The 17,500-nt window shown below is 47.1% G+C and overlaps 1 protein-coding gene across 1 annotated transcript in view; it reads left to right on the forward strand.

Moving 5' to 3' along the window:
- l1cama (L1 cell adhesion molecule, paralog a) overlaps positions 1-17,500 on the forward strand; it is a 71,928-nt gene that overhangs the window by 2,559 nt on the left and 51,869 nt on the right. The window contains 5 exon segments of the mRNA XM_084333872.1: positions 2,075-2,440; positions 2,442-2,498; positions 2,500-2,563; positions 15,175-15,277; positions 16,261-16,463. Of these exon segments, the coding sequence (XP_084189998.1) occupies positions 2,423-2,440; positions 2,442-2,498; positions 2,500-2,563; positions 15,175-15,277; positions 16,261-16,463 (445 nt within the window). The 5' untranslated portion in view covers positions 2,075-2,422.

Raw genomic sequence — 17,500 nt, forward strand, 5'->3', positions numbered from 1 at the left:
TGGTGAGCGTGTATGTGTACACAGTACACACACACACATCCCTTAGTGAGTTGCGATTGGCGGCGTGACAAGCCGCGGGGCGCCACATCGTTAATCAGCGCAGCGCTGCGCTCAGTCTCGCTCAGTCTCTCCAGAACAGAGGTGCTGATGGGGCCCTTCTCCCACCTTGGATCACATTAGCGCCGTGGCTCTAATACCCAGACTGGCCCCGCGCGACATTCATCCAGTCCTAATGGCATTTGGGAAAGGCCAGTTGAGGCCGGATCAAGTGTAATTGGGGGCCTCCTGTATCCTTCTGCTGAGATCAGACACTACTAATAGTCCAGGACTGTAGTCTGAAAGAGGGATGGATGGGTGAGAGAGAGATGGAGAGGAGAGGAAGGAAGGTTGGCACATTGATTGGGAGAGCTCTGTGTGTGTGTGTGTGGATGGGATTAGCGTCACAGCTGTCACCCTTCATCACTCCCTTCCACCCCTCCTTCAATCCATCTTTCCTCATCCCTCCATTCCTCCCAACACCTCTCTCCCCCCTCTGTCTCTTCCCTCCTCTTGCCTATACCTTCCTGTCTTCTCTCCTCTCTGCCTCTCCCCTCCCTATTTTCCTCCCTCCCTCCCTCCCTCCCTGCATCCATCAATCCATTCCCCCCCATGCCCCAGCGTTCCACCCACCTCCCCCCTCTCCCTCCTTCCTCCCTCCTTCCGTGGTTGTTGTGCCGTTGGGTCTGACAACGGAAGCCGCGCAGAGTGTAATGGCTCATTTAATCCTAATGCTGTTAGTTTAAAAGGCCTTATTACAATAAGGACCAAATTCTTGGTTGGTCTTTAAGCTCCCTCTCATCCAGCCCCACTGACTTAGATGTTGTATTTACAAGAATCTCCTCTCTCCAACTGTACTCCTCCCCAAGAAATCGTTCAATACAGTGCATCCCTCACTGACTGACAGGGAGATATCCACGCCAATTAACTGGCCGACCATTACTCACAAGATAGATGGTAAGAGACGAGAGAAGAAGAGAGAGCAGCTCGCTAAGAGAAGCAGAAGGCAGTCCGTCCTCTCCTCTCCTCTCCTCTCCTCTCCTCTCCTCTCCTCTCCCCTCCTCCTCCCCTCCCATCCCCTCCCCTCCCCTCCCCTCCCCTCCTCTCCCCTCCCCTCCCCTCCTCTCCTCTCCTCTCCTCTCCATCCACCAACCTTCCTCCTCTTTCCAAGGTCACACACATTACTCCAGTTGGGTGTTGCCAGCTATCGGTGGTGCACAGAGCCAAAAAATAAAATCCTTGAATCTGGCAACCATGTTCATCAACCACCAATCAGCGCCACGTTGCCAAATAATCAACCCTTGCTCATTTTTGCCAGCACCCCCCCCCCCCCCCTCCCCATCTTCTTTTGTCTCTCGTGTACGTATCAATCGCGGCGCACAGTAACAGCTCTTGTGTTTGATACCGTACTGTAAACAGTCAGCGGGCAGGCGCCATGTGGTGCCGCGGGGGAGGACAGGCCTGTGTGTTGTGGCGGCTCCAAGGGTACAGATGGAGAACGGGTCGCCTCCTAGCAGGGGTCGCTAGCCTTGCACGCCATGACTGATAGCATCTTTATCGCACACTTATCACCACACAATCACCCAAGTGCACTCTGGGCCTGTTCGACTGCGGCCCGGCCATTCTGGCTGATTAGCAAACTATTTGTTTGTCTGCTGTGTCTATTATCTGGTTGACACTCCCATCAATCTGGTGTTTGTCTGTTCCCGGTCCATATGGGTGCTAGGAGAGTGTCTCTCCCCGTTCTGCCTCTTGTTGTGGTATTCAGCCCATCTGTCTGGCTAAACGGCCTTCCATATGGGCCACTGGTCGTGTCCTATAACCAAATAGACATCTCACTGGTTTGGTGAGAGACAACATGTTTCCTGGTAGGGACTGTGTCGTTAAATCTTAATTGGGGTGTTCACTCCGTCTCTCTGTCTGTCTCTTTGTGGTCTGACCACATGGCTGTACGGTCATTTTTCTCTCATTCTGACACATGGTCCCCCTGTGCCCCTCCCTCTCTCTGCCCTCCCCCCCCCCCCCCCTTATCTTTCAGAGGGAAGACCAGCAGGAGGGCGTGGACCTCGGCAAAAGAAGAGAGAAGGGGAAAAGAGAGTGTGAGAGAGAGGCCACTGGAAAAGGAGCATCAAGGAGGGAGGAGTAGCCAACGTCGAGGTGTGCCGGAAGAGACAGAGAGAGAGAGAGAGAGAGAGAGAGAGAGAGAGAGAGAGAGAGAGAGAGAGAGAGAGAGAGAGAGAGAGAGAGAGAGAGAGAGAGAGAGAGAGAGAGAGAGAGAGAGAGTTAGAGACACACACTCTCCCAGCACGAGTGTGTGCGCGTGAGGCCGCCCTCCGTGCGCGTTTACCGTGGTGTGAGCAGGTGGGGCTTTGATGGGACAGGAGCAATGCCTCACACGCAGCGGACAGCAGGTTGGCAGTAGGGGGCAGTGCACCCCTCTCCTCCTCCTCCTCCCTCTCTTCTCTCCTCCTCCTCTTATCCCTCGCTCCCCAGCCCAGCCAAGCAGCCATACACATCCCCTCTGACTGTGAGTACGACATGTTTCTCCTTGTAGCAATGAACAACGCTGAATGTCTGTGTTGTGTTAAATGCATTGTTGTCCGGTCCCCCATGATGAAAGACATGATTTGGTCCCAGTCTGTATGTGTCTGTCAGTGCCATGTCATATCACAGACACCAGGTTCTGAGGAATGACATATATTGCCACCGTGTTCGCACATTCATAGATTTATTATGATTGGTCCAAGGGGGCGCAACAAATTACAGATCAAAGTGAAAACAAATTGCAAGCTGTATCAATTGACATTCAATTTTGTATACATATTCAGCTAGTATTGCTCTACCAATTTGCTTTGAAATGTTCACCCATCAAGGTCAAAACTTGGCACATAACTGACATTAGTTGAAATGTGCTGTATCGTCCTCTCCAAAGTCAGACAAGAAGATGGATACCAGTTTCCTCTCTGTACGTTCAGTAGAAACTAAAACTATCTGGCTGCCAGCTAACCAGCCAGCTTAGCACAAATGAATGGAAGTGGAATACGGCCACTAGTCCACAGAATAGCACGACACTGTTACTTTAACTGGACAGGACTACAGTACCTGCTGAGGTCTCCTTGGTGAGCTTCTGGCTTGAGTCTGTGGTTATTTGCTGTGTGTCTAATTACTTTGTAATTGATCCGCTCACAACTCATTGATTAGTCACAGTATTGATCTGGTTTCCTTGGTGCAAACCCGCATCTGATTGGGGAGTAATTCAATCAACAATGAAGCAATATGAGGAAAAGCCATGCGAGGATGCCATTCTCTCTCTCTCTCTCTCTCTCTCTCTTTCTCTCTCTCTCTCTCTCTCTCTCTCTCTCTCTCTCTCTCTCTCTCTCTCTCTCTCTCTCTCTCTAAATTCAATCTCTCTTTCTCTCTCACTCTCCATTTCTCTCTCTCAATTCAATCTCTCTCTCTCACACTCACCATCGCTCTCTTTCTCTCAATTCAATCTCTATTTATCTCTCTCTATTTCCTATTTCTATCTCTCAACCCCCCCCCCCCCCCCCTAGTTAATCTCTCCACCCCCCTCAGTGCAATATGTAGGCATTATAAATACAGCTGAGTTTGTGGGCCTGCAGGGAAATTGATTCTTCATCGTCTCTGCTGCCCACAGAGCACACAGAGAGAGAGAGAGAGAGAGAGAGAGAGAGAGAGAGAGAGAGAGAGAGAGAGAGAGAGAGAGAGAGAGAGGGAGAGAGAGAAATAATATTGTTTCTACTGCTGTTTTTGTTGTGTGTTCCAAGGCTAGGAGGAGTGAGTCAGAGACCTTCACCGCCCACGCAAACACACACACACACACACACACACACACACACACACACACACACACACACACACACACACACACACACACACACACACACACACACTCAAATTCTGATGAAAATGCAGTAAAACCCCCCCCCCAATCCAATTCCTGTAGGGGGAGGTGACAGGGAGCGCACAGGGATGGGGGGGTGAAGGGTGAAGGGTGAAGGGAGGAGGAAGAGGAGCAAGGTAGATGTAGGAGAGAGGTCAAAGAGCTAAAGGTCAAGGTGTCTTCTGGCTTTCAATTAGCAACCCTCCTATCGGTGTCACTGACAGCCAGTGAGACAGTCATCAGGATCGATACAGAGGCCACATTAGAATGAGGCTGGGGTTAAAGTGTGAGCCCCATTACAGGACACATTACACCAGCTTTACAGTGCACAGGTGATAATCGTTGTTCAGTCGTTGATCCAGATCTATCTGTGTGACTGTCTGTCTGTCTGTCTGTCTGTCTGTCTGTCTGTCTGTCTGTCTGTCTGTCTGTCTGTCTGTCTGTCTGTCTGTCTGTCTGTGTGTGTGTGTGTGTGTGTGTGTGTGTGTGTGTGTGTGTGTGTGTGTATTTACTGTTCTTGACTAACAGATTCTGTCCCCTTCCCTGTTTCTCTGGCTGCCACTCTGGACTAACAGACCAAATAAATGATCGTAAGTGCTTTTTACTTAATTTGTGTCTGCCTGCCTGCCTGTCTGTCTGTCTTCTTAATGCAGTGGTTGGCATAGCTCCTCAGAAAACACTCTCAATATACCAGAAATGATCTATCGAGCAAAACAGGTTTGAAACCCAACTGTACTGTGCTTCACTTTACTGTAACAAGAAAAGAAAAGAAAAACCTGGCTATTGCATTAGTGTTTCTACGGTTTGGAGTGTGTGAGCTGAGCTGAGGCACTTGTTGTGTATGGGTGTGTCTGAATGAATGTGTGTGTGTGTGTGTGTGTGTGTGTGTGTGTGTGTGTGTGTGTGTGTGTGTGCACGCTGGTGTTTGTGTGTGCACGCTAGTTTTGAGTGTGAGAAGGTGTGTACGTCTGTGTGTGTGAACGTGCATGCGTCTGCGCATGTGTTTAGTCCTGTGGGCTCCTGCCTGGCGACACGCCGATAGGAGTGAGGAGGAGGTGGATCTCCTGACAACGCTCCCACATCAAAGACCAGGGGAAATCAAGAGGAGTCAAAGCACTAAAGCACGGGCTCCTCTCCTCGGCTCATAATGGAGGTGGCGCCCGCAGCCCCCAAACTTCAATTTGATCAGCTGAGAAAACTAGCCTATTATCTCTCTCACCGGGGGTTAAAGTGCCTCTCTCTCTCTCTCTCCCTCCCTGTTCTTCTCCGTCTGAATGTCATTCTTCCACTCTCTGTCACTTTCCTGCTGTCTGTTTATAAAAAAAATTTTGTCTACTTTTTCTCCTCCTTTTTCTGTGATTTTTCTCCCGATCCCAATTTACCTCTCGTGCCAATTCTCCCTCCCCTGTCCTGATCGTTGCTCGCATAATCCCCCCACTGGCCGGTTGTAGGCAGGATAGAAGCCTTGCATCACATGTCCCCTCCGATACATGTGGAGGCAGCTTGTCACATCTTTTCACCTGCCAGCGCGGACTCTCATTTGGCGAGGAGTAACGTGTAGGAGGCTCACACTGCCCCGCCATTTTCCTGACTTTGCTGTGCAGGTGCCCCAACCGACCTGTAGGAGTCACTGTTTACAACGACCAGACTACCACCCTTCGACTTCCCACCCGCTAGCCCTGCCAATTGAGTTAGTATGACGGCCAGCCCAAGCCGGAGGCAACGCCGACAGCCGGATTCTAACCCGGTGTCTTTTGCGTTGGTGACGAGCGCAATGTCCGCTGCGCCACCCAGCCGTCTGCTGTCTGTTTATTTGTGTTTCAGTGGCACACTGAAGAGAGGCCAAAGATCTCTGTCGATAATGTTTATTAAATATGCATAATCAATAAAGTAGAATACAAGATTGGAATAACAAAATGTATGATAGCAACAGTGCTGTATATATTTACATTTATATTTTTATATTTACCGCATATATATCCATATTTGTCTGAATATACCTGCATATAACCCCTCTATATGCTTACTTGTACACCTGCATTCTGCATATAACCCATAGCTCTGTATGATAGCATGTACAATAATGCTATGCATGTATATATATTTATTTATTCTCACCGCATAATATCTATCCACACCTGACTGTACTTACCTGCACATAGTCCTTTACTATCTATATCTGTACATATCCTACTCTTACTAGTTACACTGCTGGCCAGTATGACTACTACTACTACCATACTGTCTTTATACCTGTATCACTGTACATATTATACTACAACTCTGTACATACCTCTGATTAGCACTACACTCAGTAGTACTAATTTGTAAATTTTTTACCCATAGTGTAATCACCTGTACATTGTGTATTGCTGTTCAATATACATTTGGTGCCAACCAGAAACATATTTTTGTTGTACTGTACGTGTGCTGTTTAATGACAATACATTTTATTCGAATCTAATCTAATCAAATCTAAAAATGTAAATAGTAAAATAGAATGCGATATGAGAATATCCTTCCTTATCCAAAGTGATCAGTGGAACGGGGCTGGCCTATGGGAGCGCTTGTCTGTGCAATTATAATCTATGCTGAGTGTGATCTAGCCTATTGTATGCATGCATGGCGGCTAATCATAGCACGCGTGATCACTGTCTGGCGAGAGCGTAGCCCTCACGACTAGCAGTCACAGACGCAGGATATGGAAACGGGGACGACAAGTGCTATCTGTGTCTTAGCTGTAGCGAGAGATGAGAGCGATAACCACAAGAGACATCATACACTTTCAGAGAGGAGAGAATAGCAGTGTTGTCCTTAAAGGGGAACTACACCCAATTTCAGAATTCATACGTTACATTATTCCTATGGTCTTGAGACAGTCCAACAAAAATATTAGTGAGAACAAACAACTCTCTCCCTAACCCTAAATGAAGAAGACGTCTTTATTTGTCATGCAGCAACACACACGTGTAAGATGGACAACACACACAGGAACACACACACACACATGCATTGGGTCGCCGATGAAATGCCTCTCTGCGCTTGACCCATCCCGTCGTCCTTCCCCCGCAAGGATAGCCAGGGGCAGACATGGGCTGCAGCGTGGGCCGCGCCCAGCGACCAATCCAAGTGCTCCTGTCCGTCTTCGTCAGGGACACGACAGCGTTATCGATCTGTTCTGCATGTTATCTATTTTTGGGGGGGAACCCTTACGAGCACGGGGAGAACATGCAAATTCGACCTTATTGCTGTGTTGACAGTGTTGCATGTGTGATGTCTTCAAGTGTAACGTCTGGAGCTGCTCCATAGACAATGCATTGGGAGAAATGGTAAAGGTGACATTGAGAGCACATTGACATGACATGTTCTATACGGATGCATTCTCTGTTTCACCAATAGAGTAAAGCTCATTTGAGTATAAAAACTCAAATAAAGATTCTGTTGGTCCACAAAATCAGACTCCAGACTTTATACCTGATGACATCACAGGTTTGATTGTTACTTCTCTGGTCTCTGGCTTTGGGAGAGAGAGTAGCTCATGTTCACAGATATTGATTGAACCGTCCTGCGTCATGGAAATAATATAATTGAATTCTGAATGCACGTGGTGTTCCCATATAATCTGTAATGCTGTCAAACAGCAACCTCTAGGCAAAAGAGCCCACGCTTGGTACTGCACTTTGTTTACACATTCTGTTTTGGTCTGATGTGTGGGTTGGAGTTGAGTGGTGATACATTTACATTTACATTTAGTCATTTAGCTGACGCTTTTATCCAAAGCGACTTACAAGTTCTGTACGACAAGTCATCAGGAAGGGTACAACTCTATCAGCTGAGTAACAATGTTCATCAAAGTGTTGCGTGCTACAGTGTAGGTTAGTTTATTAGGACAAGTGCATGACAGTAAGGTTAGTTAGGGTTAGATAAAAAAATAAAATAAAAAAATTATTTCAGATAATGGTTGAAGAAGTGCGTCTTTAGTCGACGGCGAAAGGACTGAGAATAGGTGACTTCTCTTTGATGACCCTCCCGGAGCTTGGATAGGAGTAGGTCTGAGGCGGCCAGAAGATGCAGAGCATAGGGGTCTTCAGAGACCATTGACCGGAGGTAGGCGGGAGCGGTTCCCTTTGCCACACGGTATGCTAAGTCGAGGGCCTTGAAGCGGATTCGTGCAGCAATGGGGAGCCAGTGCTCCCCATTGATACAGGGGGGAGGGGTTGCTATTAGGGCTGCACGATTTTGGGAAATAATCTAATTGCGATTTTTCTGACAGATATTGCGATTGCGTTTACATTTGCGATTATAATATATTTTTTTTAAGCATCCCCACAGAGGTTTATTGTAAAATGCGGCTTGCATCTATCTGGTCTACGCGGTGGGTCTGTTCGGGACACCGAGCCTGAAAATGTTTCTTTTTACCTGGGAAACGGTAGCTTTTTTTCTGTACTTTACTCTCCCTCTCTGAAGTCTAAACTTCACAACACACAATCTAAAACCCCTTACCTCCCTCTCCCAAACCGTTCCTACAACAATTTGTCATGCAACATACAACATGATGTTGCATGGTCATGTATATTTATTTTGGATTATAATTATTTTTATGTTTAAATATCAACATTATCTGGCAATCCTCAGTAAATACTATCAAACTCCTCTGATGTCAGACCAGATATTGTTAGGACTGGGGGTACTAACTTTTTTTTTTTAAACTTTGACCAGTCACCTGGTTCTTTTAGCGTTTATCGCTTTTTCTTCGCATTCATACTTGGTCAAGTTCGACCGACAGAGCAGGCTGAAAGGGTTCAGATGGGGGGGAAAGACACTCTGGGAAAGGCACGGCTGCCGTCCGGGATTCGAACGCGCTCAGCCCCAGATCCGCGCGAGCGCGGTTGTCCACGGCGCTGAAATAGCACTCGCGGTACGTGGTGAGCTACTGGAGCTCCCCGGGGGGGGGGGTACTAACTTAGGTGAGAACACAATTGCAGATCGGGAAGAGAGGAGGCAGAGACAGCAGGGTAACGTGGAATATAAACAGGCTTTACTTGGAATAATACAAAACGGAACATACAAAGACTCAGCCGAGCTGGCTCTAAAACAAAACAACACTGAAGGACACGGGAAAACAAAGAGGAACGAAAACGGAATACATAAACTACTTACAACACTTAAGGACATGAAGCAAGGCACGGGAGAGGTACGACGGGCAAGGGAACACGGAGGTAAGTGAGGGTAACAAGGAGGGTACTAGAGACAATGACGCCACTAGGAAAGAGAGGAAGACACACACTTAAATACCAAGACTAATGAAGATTGGCAACAGCTGGCCAGGCCAGTCTAAAACAAACAATTAACCACTAGACAATAAGCAATATACCAACCAACACTAACCAGGGAAACCAATTCACACCAGGGTGGGGAAGTTCAACAATAACACACACAGTGACATCCCATTAATTATCCCATTAATTAAAGTAAGCATGTGAGTTATCAAGGGTAGAATCAGTGTCTGCACCAACTGGCTCGTCTGGCCACTAGAGGGAGGTAGGAGACCAGGTAGGGGATCACTGTCAGGAGATAGGGGACCAGGTAGGAGACCACTGTCAGGAGGGAGGAAATGTCCAATGTCATTCTCATACCCGGCACAGCAAGGGCCGGGCCTGGGGACGTTACAGATATGAGACGCGTGCACACACACACAGAAAAGGAGAATGGCTTAAATGATTTTAGAATACTTCAGCTAATGGCGGCTAGGTGGTGCAGTGGGCAAGGCGCTCACCACCAATGCAGGAGACGCTGGGTTCGAGCCCAGCTCTCCGCATTACTATCAGCTTGGCTGGTTGTTCATACTAATACAATTGGCAGTATTAGGGGGTGGGAAGCTGATGGGTAGGGATCGGACGTTGTGGACAGCGACTCCTACAGGTCGGTTGGTGCGCCTGCGCAGCAGAATCAGGAAGCGACGGGGGCGGCGTGCCCTCCAAAACGCAGCCCCCCGACGCTGAGAGATCGCGCTGTGCAGGTGAAAAGATGCGACTGCTGCTTCCTCGAGTACCGGAGGGGACACGTGATGTAAGGCTTCGTCCACATTGCAGCCGGCTTGTGGGAGGCATGGCCTAACAGCGTTCGAGACAGGGGAGGGTAGAATTGGACGATACGAAATTGGGATGGGAGAAAAATAGAAAATGGGAGAAAAAGTAGATAAAAAAAAAGAATACTTCAGCTAATGAAGTTAAATGTTTATTATCATCAACTATCCAGTTCGTTTTTATAGTGCAACATTAATTGAACCAGTAGAGAGAGAGAGACAGGCCCCCCCCCCCGAGCCCCGCTCCCCCCCACCCTTTCCTTACTCAGCTCAGATGTTTTCTCTGTCTTGAGCAGGAACAGCTTTCTCAAGCTTTGCACCTTGGGCATGGAATGGGCTACAGGACCATATCCACTTAGACACCCCAGTCTCTCTTGGTGAATTTAAATCTGTATTACATAACTTCCTACAAAAAGAATGTTGCTGCTTTCTGTAGTCGGGTCCCAACTGCAAAACTACTGTATTACCCTGTATTATACTGTCATACACTTTTACTATCATGTAGACTATTCTGCTTTGTGTTTACATGTGATGTATTGTATATTGTATACATGCACTTTTATTATGTTCTTGTGTGATGTATTGCAAATGTTATTGCTGTCATCTGGGCCAGGTCTCCCTTGCAAAGGAGATCTTGTATCTCAATGGGACTTCCTGGTTAAAGAAAAAAGAAAAAATAGTGTTTTTTTTTTTTGGCGGTTTGCTAATTGCATCATTCCGTCACCAAGTCTGCCTTCTACCACCTCAAAAACATCTCCCGTCTCTGACCCTCACTCTCAGACTCTGTAGCTGAGACCCTGATCCACTCATTCATCACCTCCCTGTTGGACTACTGTAACGGAGTCCTGTTCGGGGTACCCAGCAAAGCTCTGGACAGTCTCCAGTATGTTCAGAACTCAGCTGCCAGGGTTCTCACTCACACCAAGCCCTGGCAGCACATCACCCCCACCCTCATCCACCTCCACTGGCTCCCAGTCAAGTTCCGCATCACCTTCAAACTCCTGCTCCTCACCTACAAGTCCCTCCATGCCCTCGCCCCCCGGTACCTGTCTGATCTCCTCCACCAGCACACTCCATCCCAGAACCTACGATCCTCTGATCTAGGTCTCCTCTCCATCCCTCGCACCAGGTTACGGACTTTTGGGGACAGAGCCTTCAGCGTGGCGTCCCCTACCCTCTGGAACTCTCTCCCCCCCGAAATCCGCAACGCCCCAACCCTGGACACCTTCAAATCTGCTCTAAAAACACACCTCTTCACCAAGGCTTTCCCCATCAGTTAGTTTAGATTAGATTAGGTCCATTATCCATTATCCCTTACCTTCCCTCATCCCCTTTTTTCCCCCTATTTCCCTAGCCCTATTTTTTGTCCTGATTGTGAAGCGACCTTGGGTTCTATGAAAGGCGCTATATAAATTTGATCTATTATTATTATTATTATTATTCCAAATCGCGATTTCGATTTAAAATCGATTAATCGTTCAGCCCTAGTTGCTATTGCTGGTAACACCACAGGTTCTGCCAAGAGAGGTCTGGAGAAATTCACAGTATAATAAGTTACTAAACTCCAACCCACACGTCATCAGACCAAAACAAGAATGTAAACAAAGTACTAAGTGGGGCTCTTTTGCCTAGAGGTCGCTGTTTGACTGCATAACAGATTATATTACATTACAGATTTGAACTAAACCCATACAGGTGTGTAGAAAAGCAACAACACACACCATAAGCAACACAGCTTTAACATGTAATTTTAAACACATCTTTAACATTGTCCACATGTGTTTAATGAAGGACAACGTGTCCTATTTGAACACATCCCTTTTTAGAGTGTATATCGATGTGTTTTTATTTAAATTTTTTCTATCTTTTTCTCCCATCCCCCAATTTAGTTGTTGTTATGCCAATTCCATTTCCCTCCTGGTTGTTGTACTGCCCTTCTGTCGGTCTGGGGATGGTGTAGACAACCACATGCCTCCTCCGATACATGTGGAGTCGCCAGCCGCTTCTTTTCACCTGACAGCGAGGAGTTTCACTGGGGAGAGTGTAACACGCGCAGAGGTTCACGCTATCTCCCCCAGATCCCCTCCCTGCTGAACAGGTGCCCTGACCGACCAGTAGGAATCACTATTGCAACGACCAGGACTCATACCCCACCAGCTTCCCACACACGAACACTGCCGATGGCGTTCGTAGTAGTGCAATCGCAATGTCAGCCTGTGCAATTATATAACCACAAAAAAGGCTGTGATTTGCACATGTGTGTGTGTGTGCTGAATGCATGTAAGTGAAAGCCCATGCGATGCGAGTAAAGACAAGTGAGAAAATCTTTTTTATTTTTTTACTACTGAAAGCATGCTGTCTCTGTTTTGCTAGCTGCTGTAAGTGCAAGCGTCGCATAACTATGGGCCAATGGCCATCATTTGAGTGCCACTTTTGCTGAAAATATAGATCTATGTGCGCATGATTGACTCCTGATAATAATCTAAACAAATTCACAGACTAACGTTAACATTACAGATATGCAGCAGCCATAAATGTGCGACAGGCTTTAAATGAACGTTACGTCTTTCAATGTAGACTAACGTTACATCAGAGATATTTTAAGTAATTCTCCACTCCATGAAAAAAACGTCAATGCATTATTCTGGTGATAGAGTTAGAACATGTGGGCTAACGTTAAACCTTTGTGGTCCTGGGCCGGGGTAACATTACATGTTGGAATAGCTGATTTTACCACAAGACTGACAAGTGACATTCAGGTCATAATCTACCATATTCCTCTCTCATCTGATTTCAATGTATCTCGTCTCGAATATATAATGCAGCACTATCACCTTGTCCATGATAGGGATAATGCAGGCCAGGCAGACAGGAAAAGAAACCATTCTGTTAAAGGAACCCGCCAACATTTGGGGAAATTCACTTACCGTCTTCTCCAGAGAGAGACAAGAAGATAGATACCAGTTTCCTCTCTGTGCGTTCGGTAGAAAGCTATCTGGCTGCATGTTAGCCTAGCTTAGCACAATGAATGAAAAAAACTGCAGTAGGCCTATTAGCAGTATTTTCCTTGATAACCAAGCAAGTAGACTCATTACACCCTTTATTTATTATATTGCAATATTGTCCAGAATAATCGCAATTGCACTCATTCACCAGATGGTGCAGCCCTAGTTCGTAGGGACGGCTGACCCCCTGAGGCTCTGCAGTGGTACTGTACCCAGCTGCCCATAGATATGCTTTTTGTTTTTGTTTTGCAGACAAGCGTGTACTACAGCTGTCAAGGCCTGGTTATAGTTGAGATACACTGATAGTACATTTCAGTTCCTTCATCTCATCATCTCATGTCTAGATGTCCAGGTTTCTCTTAATGTCCTTTCTCTCTCTTTGTGTGTGTGTGTGTGTGTGTGTGTGTGTGTGTGTGTGTGTGCGTGTGTGTGTGTGTCTGTTCCACCCTCTCTCTGTCTGTCTGTCTCTCTCTCTCTGTCTCTCTCTCTCTCTCTCTCTCTCTCTCTCTCTCTCTCTCTCCATCCTGTCTGCTCAGCTCTTCATCTCATCCTGGCTTCCCCTCATCTGCCCTTATCCTCCTCCTCCTCCCTCCCTTCTTTCCTCTATCTCTCTCTCCCTCCCTCTCTTCATCCCTCCCTCTCCATCCTTCCCTCTCTCCATCCCTCCCTCTCTCCCTCCCTCCTGTCGTTCTTTATCCACTTACCTACATAATGTCAATTTATCTCAGAATCCAACTCTGTCGCTTCCCTTTAGAGTCAAATTAAGAACAACAAGCACCAGGCAAACAACCTCCATTCCAGTACAGTAGGAATACATAGTACACATACACTAGCGGAATCTATTTCACGCCACCAAACCTAATTGGAAACAAAAAGAGAGGGTCATTTCCTCCGTCCCCTCAAAACGCCCCGCGAACGTAAAAATCAGACAGGGGCCATAAAGCACGGGGGGGAATAATATGGTGGATCTATACTATGTTCACACACAGCCCCGCTGTGTTGCTTTTTATGTGTCTTGATATGGCGCCTTTGCTTTATGGCTGTTATGGATGACGGTGACACGAGAATTTTTTTCTGGTCGTGGGCCATGACTTCTTTCTCCTTCAAAAATCCTTTCTTTATTCCCCCCCCCCCCCCCCCCCCCCCGGAGGCTCTCAGGCTCTCTCTCCTTGTCTCTCTCCTCATCCCTCCCTCCTCCCTCTCCCCTTTGTGCCATATATCTCTTTTTACATGAGCTCTCCCTCTCTTACATTATGCTATATCAATTCCCCTTCATCTCAACCATTTTCCTCTTGTGCACTCTCCACTCCCCTCCTCTCCCCTCCACTCCCTCTCCCCCTCCTCTCCCCTCCCCTCCTCTCCCCTCCACTCCCTCTCCCCCTCCCCTCCCCTCCCCTCCCCTCCCCTCCTCTCTTCTCCTCTCCTCTCCCCTCCCCTCCCCTCCCCTCCCCTCCCCTCCCCTCCCCTCCCCTCCTCTCTTCTCCTTTCCTCTCCCCTCCCCTCCCCTCTCCTCTCCTCTCCTCTCCTCTCCTCTCCTCTCCTCTCCTCTCCTCTCCTCTCCTCTCCTCTCCTCTCCTCTCCTCTCCTCTCCTCTCCTCTCCTCTCCTCTCATTTCATTTCAGCTCATACTCTGGGGAGTCTTTTTAAGTGATATTGAATACATTTTATCGGCAGCTTTTAAACTATGGAAATTAATGGTGTCTGCCAAGCCCCCAACAGTGGCTACATGCATGTGTATTACAATGGGGTAGTATTTGTTTGTATGTGTGTATGTGTGTGTGTGTATATGAGTGTGAGTGTGTGATTATGTGTGTGTGTCTCACAGCGAGAGCTATTCGAAATGTAGAATGAAAGCTTGTCACATGACTACAGCAGGTCAGGGACACAACTGTAATCTGTGTGTGTAATATGTGTGTGTGTGTGTGTGTGTGTGTGTGTGTGTGTGTGTGTGTGTGTGTGTGTGTGTGTGTGTGTGTGTGTGTGTGTGTGTGTGTGTGTGTGTGTGTGTGTGTGTGTGTGTGTGTGTGTGTGTGTGTGTGTGTGTGTGTGTGTGTGTGTGTGTGTGTGTGTGTGTGTGTGTGTGTGTGTGTGTGATTGATTGATGTTGGGACAGCTCTAACTCAGTGTGTATGTGGTCATTACAGTGAAGAAGCCTCCAGCCATCACCATCCAGCCTGAGTCTGACACCGTCTTCTTTGATGAAGACATTGGCCTGAGCTGTGAAGCCACTGGAAACCCCACGCCCATGTTAGTTCACACACACACACACACACACACACACACACACACACACACACACACACACACACACACACACACACACACACACACACACACACACACACACACACACGCACGCACACGCGCACACGCACATGCGCACACGCACACACACATCCTTGTGAGGACCCTCCATTGAACCTTACCCCTAACCATACAGTCATTCCCAAGCCTAGTATTCCCTAACCCTGACCTTAACCCTCATCAATAGACGTGTAACCTGGAAGGATTACTTATCTTGCTCTACCTGTGGGGGCATTTGGATATAAACAAGTGCACACACACACGCACACACACACACACACACACACACACACACACACACACACACACACACACACACACACACACACACACACACACACACACACACACACACACACACACACACACACACACACATACACACACACAAAACCATCAGTCATTACAGTTTGTTTAACAGAATATAGAATGACGTTTTATCCGCCAATGGAGCCTGTCTGCCAATTTCCATGACCTTCCCTCTCCTTGTGTATGAAAATACATATTATTACATGCGAGTGCTGCTTCTCCCAGTCACTCATTCCAAAGGGATTAATGTCATTAAAGCCCCAAGCGATCTTTTCAGAATGTCGCAGCTGCTCCAGAATTGAAAACTGCTCCATTTGCAGAGGGAAAGATTAATATCGCAATTATGCTGCATATAAGTCCGGGAGTGCAGTTTTTAAAGGGGCTCTGTGCCCATATTATGAAGTTGTTCGTTTGTTTCCTCAAAGGAAGGCTAATCATATTTCCTTTGTGTTTTTTTAGCTGCTTTCTCAGAAATTGGGAGAAATAGTTGCAAGTTTGTTTAGAGTTGAAGCTCCAATGCAGAGTTTACTTGGGCCATATAACTTAAATATACGTAGATCCCTGAAAAGTTTGACTCCTAACAATCCATTTATATAATTTTTTCTTTTCGGGTTCAGTTTCCGATGGACGAAAGACGGGGAGGAGTTCGACCCGGCCAGCGACCCGGGGTTGAAAGTGACAGAGAATTCCGGCTCATTTGCAGCCACTCTGGTGGGATTCAGCCACGTCCCTATGAAGCAGTACCAGGGCAAATACATCTGCTACGTCTCCAATGAGCTGGGAACAGCCGTCTCTAATGAGGTTGTGCTCAACACCGACCGTGAGTATGGACTGCATTTACAATTTGCTCCTCACATTTGACCCATTCACTCACACACAGACGACGGAGGCAACCATGCAAGGTGCCAACGTGCTCATCGGGAGCAGTTAGGGGTTAAGTGTCTTGCTCAAGGACACTTCGACGCGCTGCCTGGGAGGAGCGTGAATTGAACCGGGAGCCTCCGGATTACTAGACGACTGCTCTACCTCCCAAAAATAGATATACTGTATCCTTATAGAGTAGTAGGCTAGTCTGGTCAAAGGAAATGTTTGTTAAAATTCTACTCAAATAAAAGGATTAAACTTCTAAAAATGTTATCTGTAATTTCGTCAAGCGGCGACCTCTAAGCAAAAGAACCTGCTTGGTATTTTTTGCTTGTGTTTGATTGATTGATTGAAAACTTTATTAACAGATTGCAGAATGGGTACAGTACAGTACAGCTCAATACACACAATTGTTAAGGGGATGCAGACCAGAGAAAGACTTTCGTCTTGTTTACATCAGGGTCCCCCATTTTCAATTCATCATAACATATATGACATACATGACATACAGATGCAGTACTGCTACATCTATACATTTATGACATACCAGACTTGCAAATACAGTACTGTTTGTGATACAAAAAGAGTCTAAAAAAGAGAGTATATACATTTGACGTAGAAACTGTACATTGGAGGAGGTTGGGTAGGTGGGGTGGGGGGGGGGGGGGACTGTACATTGGAGGTGGTTGGGTGGGTGGGGTGAGGGGGGGTTGGGTAGGCGGGGTGGGGTGGGGGAAGCTGTACAACTGTACAAGCAAAACTGTACATTGGAATATCGACGAAACCATACTTGGTTCCAAGAGGAGGGTCTCATGTATTCTTGGGTTAGGTAATTTACTGTACATTGGAGGGGGTTGGGTTAGGACATTTACAGGGGCCAGTTTCGAATTGCAGTCTCCCGTAGGTGTTCTTTGAGAGTGGTTTTGAAAGTGGGTAGTGATTCACATTCCTTTACAGCTTTGGGTAGGGCGTTCCACATTGATGTGGCATAAT

The sequence above is a fragment of the Notolepis coatsorum genome (assembly GCF_963971535.1).
Source record: "Notolepis coatsorum genome assembly, chromosome: 17".
Classification (NCBI taxonomy): Eukaryota; Metazoa; Chordata; class Actinopteri; order Aulopiformes; family Paralepididae; genus Notolepis; species Notolepis coatsorum.